The sequence below is a fragment of the Rhineura floridana genome, chromosome 2 (assembly GCF_030035675.1).
Source record: "Rhineura floridana isolate rRhiFlo1 chromosome 2, rRhiFlo1.hap2, whole genome shotgun sequence".
NCBI lineage: Eukaryota > Metazoa > Chordata > Lepidosauria > Squamata > Rhineuridae > Rhineura > Rhineura floridana.
The window spans coordinates 110,927,783-110,937,176 of NC_084481.1; the positions used below are offsets into that span (position 1 = coordinate 110,927,783).

The 9,394-nt window shown below is 41.4% G+C and overlaps 1 protein-coding gene across 3 annotated transcripts in view; it reads left to right on the forward strand.

Annotated features, from left to right (window-relative positions):
• Positions 1-8,463, forward strand: part of SYT8 (synaptotagmin 8) — a 36,371-nt gene extending 27,908 nt beyond the window's left edge. For all 3 annotated transcript variants that reach the window (XM_061610129.1, XM_061610128.1, XM_061610130.1), the window contains exons 6-9: positions 730-897; positions 4,751-4,868; positions 6,133-6,266; positions 7,553-8,463. In XM_061610129.1, coding sequence (XP_061466113.1) covers positions 730-897; positions 4,751-4,868; positions 6,133-6,266; positions 7,553-7,786 — 654 coding nt within the window. In that variant the 3' untranslated portion in view covers positions 7,787-8,463. The remainder of the gene's footprint in view (positions 1-729; positions 898-4,750; positions 4,869-6,132; positions 6,267-7,552) is intronic.
• Positions 8,464-9,394: the final 931 nt, after the last annotated feature.

A 9,394-nucleotide genomic window follows, 5' to 3' on the forward strand; every position in this document is an offset into this window, starting at 1 on the left:
TCCCTCCACTGTCATCTGGCAGCAGCAGCAGCCATTCCATCTGGTTATTGAAGCAGGAAAGCAGGGCCACTCCATCAGCTCAGCTGAGAGACCAAAAACAGTTGGCAGCTCCTATCCTCGAACTCTTCCCATTCCAACTGATCATTACAAGAACTCTATCTAATAAGTAGCACCTGAGTTTTGTTTCTTCCTCCTCTCTCTCAGTCCCTTTTCCTTTTGTGTCATGTCTTTTAGATTTTAAGCCATAGGGTAGGGACTCTTATTATTAACCTCTGCTCAAGAGCCTTATTATTAGAGAACATTATTAATCTCTGCTCTGAGAGCCTTTTTTACAGCTAAAGAGCGTAAAAACCTTTTAAATAAATAATAAATAACAAGACTCATTGCCACAAAAATATGGTAGTAGCCAGTAGTTTTTAAATGGCTTTCTAAATAACTCAGCAAATTCGTGGATGGTAGATTGACGAATGGCAGCTGAACATGGAATCTTTGGTATTGGTAGTGTATCTGGGTACCAGTTCTTAGGGACACTGTTGGAGACTCAGTGCTACATATGATGGACCTGCCGCCAAATCTAGTAAGATAATTCTTATGCAGCAGTATGACATTCTGGTATAACACAGAATAATTCTTGCATCAAGCCCATATAACTTCAGACAGGACTGCAATTTGGGCCCACTAGAGAAGACTGGAAATCAGTTTGCTTTCACCTTCTTTTCTCCTCTCCAGATACCCCAGGCAGAGGTAGCAGAATCCACACTGGTGATGCAGGTGTATGATTTCAATCGCTTTTCCAAACATGACATCATTGGCGAGATGCGGCTCCCTCTGGCTGATATTGATTTGCAGCATGTCATTGAGCAATGGCATGAGCTCGCTGTGGCCAGCAAAACTGAGGTTGGTATCTCAGGCAGGGTGGCAAATACTTTTAAGTCATGTTATACCATGTGTCAGGATTGTTTTATAAAAATAAGAAAAAAGTAAATATAAAAAATATAATAAGGTAAAAGTCACAGTCATGAAAGCAGCATAAAATAGTCAGCAGGATTGAAACTGCATCTAAAATGTTTTTTTTTGGGGGGGGGAGTATTTGCCAGGCCATGAAAAGACAATAAAGGAAGCAGCAGGTGAGTCTCTCTGGAGATAATATTTCACAACTAGGAATACAGGAACATAGGAAGCTGCCTTGGATACTGAGTCAGACTATTGGTCTGCCTAGCTCAGCATTGTCTACACTGACTGGCAGCAGCTCTCCAGGATTTCAGACAGGATTCTCTCCTTCCTGGAGATTGAACCTGGAACCTTCTGCTCTACCACTGAGCTATGGCTCTTCCCCAAAGTGGATGCTCTGTCACTGAATTACAGCTCTTCCTCTATAGGGACATAAGAGGCTGCCTTGTACCAAGTCAGACTATTGGTCCATTTGCTTGGTATTGCCTACAGTGTCTTGCAGTTGCTCACCAGGGTTTCAGGCAGGGGAGATTGCCAGCCCTATCTGGAAATGCTGGGGATTGAACCTGGGACCTTCTGCATGGAAAGCAGATGCTCTAGCACTGAATTATGGCCCTTCCCTAGCTAGGATGCCACCACCAAGAAGGCCCTCTCTCTCTGGTATCCACCCATCTCAGATGTTAGGAGCACCCACAGGAAGTCCTCCACTGAAGATGTTTATGTACCATTAGCTTCATAGGGTTAGGAGACAGGTAGTCAGTCAAGTAGGCCATGAAGAGATTTAAAGGTCAAAACAGCACCTTCAGTTGGGTCCGGAAACAGGCTGGGAGCCTGTGCAATTGGCATAACACAGGTGTCATACAATCATGATGCCTAATCCCATTTAGTAATCTGAAAACTGCATTTTGCACTAATCGCAGTTTTTGAACAGTTTTCAAAGGCAGCCCCACAGATGGCATCTTACAGTAGTCTAACTTGGAGGTTACCTGAGCATGATTCTGAACATAATATGGACCTCAGTGCCTTCTTGATGTTGTGGCTCAGTCCTTTGTTGTGCCATGCAGCAGCAACGCTTGCCATGTAAAGGATACCACCTTAGTTACTTTAGCATGGGTTTTCACTGCGCTGTGCAAGCTGAAGTGACAATATAGGGTCACAATCTACAGAGAGGAGTCATGGCTCATTCCCCAACACCTTTGCCAAACCTGTTCAGGCAAGCCCATAGATCAATGTACAGGATGAACCAACCTCTTCCATCAAAATGTCATATCACAAAAAGGGTTGCTACTGGGAGGAAGAGTGGGATATAAATATAATATAATAAATAAAAAATATATGTTATCTTGAAAATCTGTGAAAAGAAAATGCTGAATGGATCCATTTATTCACAGTATCAACTGATTTGACTAATAAAGTTGTCCAATCAATAAATGCTCTAGTTATACAGGTTGCATCATTTACCATTACATAAGTTTATAAGGTGTTTGCCATACTGAAAGTTATGTAACTTCTGCTGCTTACAAGGCATATGTTGCAAATTGTGTTAGGTTTTTTTTGTAGACTGGAATGAGAATCTTGTACAGTCTGAGAACAATGTGCCAAAAAATAAATATTAATTTTGGTCCTGATAAAGCAGAAACATTTTCCAATTTGTTTTATAGACATTTTGGAAAAGAAAGTAAGATGTAGTGTGTTTGCTGCATATTTGACTTTTGTAAGGCAGAAAAATAGAATGTAAGGCAAAGCCAGAGGTGGAAAAGAAGGCATGGTCAAAGATGGAATAGCATATGCCTTAACTGTCAAACACTTTCTAAAATATTTGGAGATGCTTGTCTCAGAATGCTGTCAAAAAGGAGCATGGGCATTGCTTGATTTCTAAAAAGAGAAGTGCCAAGACTGAAACTGCATAGGAAGCCCAAAAGGATCCTCTATACATCACTGTTAAGGGCAAAATGAGGTTGTTCAGTGGTGAGGCACTTCATGCATGCTCTCATATATTTTTTATATTATGTAATATAACTTCAAATCTTTTTCTTTAAGGAAGAGGCTTTACCAAGCATGCAAGGGAAGGCAATGAATGGGTATTGTTAAAAGGAACATCTGTACAGCTACAGGATAAACAACACCAGCAAGAGATTTCTTCTACTTATGCCACTGGGGCAAAACCAGCCCCTGACTTTATATCTGGTCACTTATTGTCATAAGGGTTTGGGAAAAACACACACACTATATTCTTATTTTTTAAATCAAAATATTTTTGCAAAACTTGTTTCTGATTTTATTCTATTATAAAACTGATTAAGAAATGTCCAGATTGACAACTAGACCACTTGTTGTGAAGACAAGTAGCCCGAGAGCCTTTATCAGTTGTGATGACAAAGCTTAGACTGCTGATATTAGGCATATCTACTCAGAGAAGATCTGGGTGATGAAGTCTGAAAGTAAGCCCTGTTCATTAATTCTAAGTATGTGTGGATAAGTTGCTTAAAACGCACACAACCTCCTTGATGCAGGTCTGCATGGCAGAAAACTGCAGTCGTCACAAGATGGACGGACCATGTGTAATCAATCTGAAGTCTCTGAGTCAGAGGAGCAATGTGCCTTATCAATAGATCACTGCCTAGACTAGAGTGACACTTTCTAGGGAGCAGCACTTCCAAGTGCAGTAGCTGATGAAAGACATTTCCCTTCCAGGGCCTGTCATGGTGCTTAGAGTTATTCTGCACATGAACAGCAGGAGGCAGAGGAAGGAAAGAAGACTATAGAGGGGCAAGGGAGGGCTAGATCAAGGGTGGAGAACTGTGGCCCTCTAGATGTTGTTAGACTCCAGCTCTTATCATTTGCAGCCAGCACATAGCCAACAGTAGCATCTGGGGAGCCACAGGCTCCCTGTTCGTGGGCTCGATAAGAGGATACCAAGAACAAGGAAGTGTATCAGCAAGTAGTGCATTGAATGCAGGGCCAGATGTGAGCACACCATGTTAATCAATCTAGAATTGCTACTTCCGTGTGATTCCATGCCCCCACCCACTTCTCCCATGAACATACATCCTTCAGTCATTCAGATTTGGCCTATGAAATGTAGTTAAACTGTATTAAGGTGTAACTAATCTGTTGTAAGTGATCTTGAGTAGCTGTATGCCAAATAGTGGAACATTAGGCACTGAAGGGTTTTAACAAGCAATATCCACTAAAGTTTCGTCAAAATATACTTGCTTGTCCAAAGAGGAGTAGTCATGTAGTTTATTGCTCATGGGTCTTCTTCAGATAAGTCCATCATTTGATGACAGCAAACATCAATAAATGTCAGGGTAAAACTGGTTTTCTTAAGCACAGCTTTATTCTCCTGAATGGTTGAGGAAAGTCTAAAGAAGCTGGGCCTTTTTAGTTTAGAAAATGACCATACTCTGCTTGTGACATCCACATGGTATCTGGCTGGCTGGTATTGTAGACAGAGAGCTGGATTTGATGCCAAGATAATTCACATTTTCTTATTATTGCTACAAGAATTATATATTCCTCTAGAGCAAGGATGTAGGTGGGGTCTGGGAAACCATCTTCAGCCCAAGGGGTACATTCCTTTCTGGACTGCTTTCCAGAAGAACATATCAGATCTCACCCACCACACTTGCTTGGACCATGAGTTTGAGCTTGAACAATGTTGGGCACAGTGATCATGGTTTCTAGGCAGCCTTGAATCTTGGGCACTCCACCACTGGGCCTTCAGTTTCAGCTATTAACAATTTGTCAATGTGTTGTAATATGCCATCTTTTGCCTGTCTTTTTCTGCTTGTAACAGCAAGAGCACCTTGGGGAGATTTGCTTTTCACTCCGATATGTCCCCAGCACTAGCAAATTAACTGTGGTCATCTTGGAAGCCAAAAAGCTCAAGCGGATGGATGCACATGGTCTGTCAGGTAATGGGAAAGGACAGCTGGTACTCCCTGTGTACAGTAAAGGGATGTGAAGTAGATGTAGAGACCCATGAATATCCATTGCTCAGATGAACTCTGGAATCTCATGAAGCCAAGGATCTACTTTGACCTTCTACAGCTTGCAGAACACCCTACCAGTTATCTTGCTCTGACTTTCCACTGCCATTGGAAATAGGAAAGATAAGCCCTTGATCATAACAGCTGCAAGTGTCTCTCTTGTGCCATGACAGAGAATGGTTAGTCTGTGGCTGCTAGTATTTAGATCATACTGCTGGATCATACTGCTTTGGGACAAAGGGAGTTTTCTACCTTTCATTTTAGGAAAAGAGAACTGTGTCAAATTTGACCAAGTCTTATTTTTTAGAAACAGGCAGGGAGGGATGGGGTAGAAATTTGATTCAGTTTACATTTAAAGCCAAATTATCAAATTTGCACTTTTAAAAACAATATAAGAAGTGAAATATAGCCATCCTTCAAAATTGGTACTTATCTGCATTTTACAATGCAGTACTTCAACCAAACAATGTTAACAAAAGTGCATATATTAGAGGAAAGTGTTTGTAAAAATGGATATATTAGTGAAAATAACATACAATAATACATTATATTAGGAGAAATTGCTTGCAAAAATGTGTACATAAGCCAAAACTGCATACAATAATTGTTTATTACAAGAAATGGTCACTAAAATGCTGAAGAATTTTCATGAGGATTTTTTTAAAAAGAAACCCACAAATGATGGCGGAAATGTAGAGGATTGAATTTAAGGTTGGAAAAATTAGAAACGGAGAGAACTGAAATTGACATCCTTCCATCCGTATTGACAGGGAATGATCCTCTCCTCCCAAAGAGCTCGGATCAGCATTTTAGTCTCATGACAATCCGTTCAGGGAGGACAGGCTGCATCCAAGGCTCAAGGCTATTCAACAAGCTTCGTGAGCAAGCAATTTGAACCTGGGTTTCCCCTCTAAATCCAGCACCTAGTCCTAGGCACTATATCACAGGCGACTGGCAAAGTTGATGAAGGAGCTAGGGTATGCGATGATGGTACAAAAGGCTGAAATGTGATGATAGGAAACCTTTGGAAAGGTTGGCATCTTGGGAAAATGGCCCCATTGTGAGTTAACTGGTTTTATAAATACCTCACAAGGGGACTATATTCATTATCATCTCCCCCCATATTGTAGTGCTATATAAAATTCTTGTTCATACGTTTCAGTGGCTCTTTCTTTCTCCTCCTTCCCAGACCCCTATGTCAAAGTCCAACTTATCCTGAACAAAAAGAAATGGAAGAAAAAGAAAACAAGTGTAAAGAAAAACACCTTAAGTCCCTACTTCAATGAGGCATTTGTTTTTGAAGTGCCCTTCAACTTGATCCAGGTATGTCTCCTCTGTCCAGTGGATATCATTTCATGGCAGATGCATGTTTCTAGGGAATTATTATTAATCTAGATATCTTTGTTTGTCTGTGCAGATGATCTAGTTCAAACCTGTCACAAGAACTTCTTTTGTTATATTGAATTATGCTTTGATGGCCAGAGCTGTCCTTGCTATCACATCTCTGTTTATCTATCCTTCTCTACCAAACGCTAATATTGTTTTTGCGTGTAACAAAATTAACACGAAACCAACAAATAAAAGAATCCCAACACCATACATCTCTGATCACGCAACAACTGCCTTAATGGTGTGAAAGGGCTGTAACTAAGTGGCTGAACATCTGCTTTGAATGCAGAAGGTCCCAGGACATTCCCAGGCATTTCCAGGTAGGGCTGGGAAAGACCTGTCTGAAACCCTGGAGAGCTTTTGCCAGTCAGCATAGACCATACTGAGCTAGATGGACCAAGGGTACAGCTTAGTATAAGGCAGCTTCCTATGTAGATGAGATGCCCTTTAGGTGTTTCTGCAGCATCATGGGAGCTGCTTTTCCATGGGTTCATCTCAGAGCACTGGTGCAAAGTTTAAAACCTGTCCCCATGAGGACATGGCCAATGACACTGGTCCTTACTGCACAATTGTTTCCTGTTTGGGATTGGGGCTGACAGTTGGGTGGTAACTGGTACTTCAACTTCCTGGAATAGAGGATAACATTACACTTTTCAGCAGTGCAAATAGATGAACTCTCCCGAAAGCAGATTCTGTGCTACTACTATAACTTCTAAAGCAGACGTGGGGAACCTGTGGCCCTCCAGATGTTGCTGCACTACAACTCCCATCATTCCTGACCATTAGCCAGACTGGCTGTGGCAGATGGGAGTTAGAGGGCTACAGGTTTCCCACCCCTGATCTAGAGGGCATCATTCATGGTACAGAGGTAATCTTGTAGGAAGGGAGGTATGTGCTACATCAGCCTTTCCCAACCAGTGTGCCTCCAGATATTGTTGGACCACAATTCCCATCTTTCCTGACCATTGGCAATGCTGGCTGAGGCTGATGGGAGTTGTGGTCCAACAGCATCTGGAGGCACACTGGTTGGGAAAGGCTGCGCTACATCATGCCTGCCATATGGTAAAATCTCCCCCCCATCACTAAAACTATTTTTGTGTACCTTGAAATCCACACTGGACAGACTCAGGCCAACAGTGAAAACATCTTTCTTGAAGCTGCAGTTCTTCCATGTTTTCTCTTTCTCTGTATCCTCTCATTACCTTGTGTCTTCTCTCTAGAATGTAGACCTGGTGATTTCAGTCTGGGATCGTGACAAAATGACCAAAGATGACCAGATTGGGAAGCTGTTTCTCAGCTGTCGAGCTACAGGGAACCAACTGCGCCATTGGTCAGATATGCTGTCCAGTCCTCGCAGGCCTGTTGCACAGTGGCACAGCCTGCAGTCTGTGGAAGACGTTGACAAAACCCTGGGGTTGAAGTCTCGCCTCAAGGTGCCATTACTCAGCAGCTAAAAAAGAAAAGCTCCTCCCTATTCTTCTCCACTTGAGAAAAGAACTCATTGTTCTTGGTTGGTAGGACAAGTTTGCAAAAGAACAGCTGGTAGCAGAAATCACTATGTAAAATCAAGATCAATTAGAAATGTAGCCAAAAGTGTTCTGAGGTAGGGAGTTTGATATCCTTTTGGGCCGCAGCCCAGGCAAAGAGCCATTCTCTTGGAACAATGGGAATATTTCTTGGGTGGCAAGCACACTAATTCCCTTTACACCCACAAATCATACAGGAACTATGCCAGTCTTTGGGGTCTCTACATCCTAGCTCAACCAGAAGACAACAGGTATAGCAGCATCATTCTGATGGCATGATCTCAACAATGGATTACGAGGAATTTGGGGGCAAAATCCTGCACAACTCTCTTAGTTCTTTCTTTCTGCAGTACTGCTCTCTGCAGTTACAGTTCAACACTAAAACAGAATAACACTCAAACAATTCAGAATACCACTTAAAATTCCCCCAACCTCTGCTCTTAACTCTCACTCCCCAAAGCCACCCTAAAAAGATGAGTGTCACAATGTTTCCAGAAGCTATTTTTGCTTTAATTTTCCAAAGGGGGAACACTCCAGAAAGGGGGAGGGAACCACTGAAGATGTCCTTATGTCTGAACTTGTTATAAGATAGTATTTTTATTGATCTTGGAGATAGTGAATATTCACTAATAGGCAAAAAACCTTGGGGTTTAGGAACGTACCTATAGCCAAGAGATACTTCTATCAAACTTTAAAAAGCAAGGAAATTGGGTGACTATACTAAATGCACTAGGGGAGCAAGAGACCTGACCTCCTCTCTGAGATAATTGTACTGCCCTACAAATTTGTCAAAATGCAAACACAAGTTGGGTTGGTCTTTTACAGTCCGATCCACTTCCTGTGTAGCTTGGAAGAATTTGGTAATGTGCCTCTGAGCATGCATATGGTGAGTGGTGGCAACACCTGCCATCTCCAAAGATGGAAAATTACATTTTTATATGTTTGTTGGTGGTCTTCTTCCTTTGCTTCTTTCCAGTGTTAATACTATTTCTACAGAGAATCTAACCTAGAAAATTATATTTCTCTTATTATTCATCCTAGAATTCTGTGTCAAATTTATTTTTATTAATTTCAAAGCCTTTTAATTGGTCAATGTCATATGATGGTGAAGATAGCATATTGTGTTTCAAACTGGAGGTTATGCTCTATTTCTATTTGGGGCGCATTAATAGCTGAATCTGAAACTGCAGTTTGATGTAAAATCAGACTGATTACAATATGTTGCTACTTATTAAGCAATGACTGTAGCTGTTGGAAAAAACAAACTTGGCCTGCCCAAGATGCATGTTTTCAGCCTGCTATGCTTAAACTACTCCACTTAAGGAAAGGTAGGCATGGTCAATTAAAAACATAGAGTGCACCTAGAATTCATTTCACCTCCCACTGTTTTATCTTGTGCAAACTAAGACACTCCTCATATCCATTGGAAGTATTCTGCAGAATAGTCAGTGCCATTATTCCACAATTGTTTTTGGAGCTTTTTTGTAGTGTTGCAAAGTGTTGTTCTATTTCACATATTCACAGAAACAGAAGCAA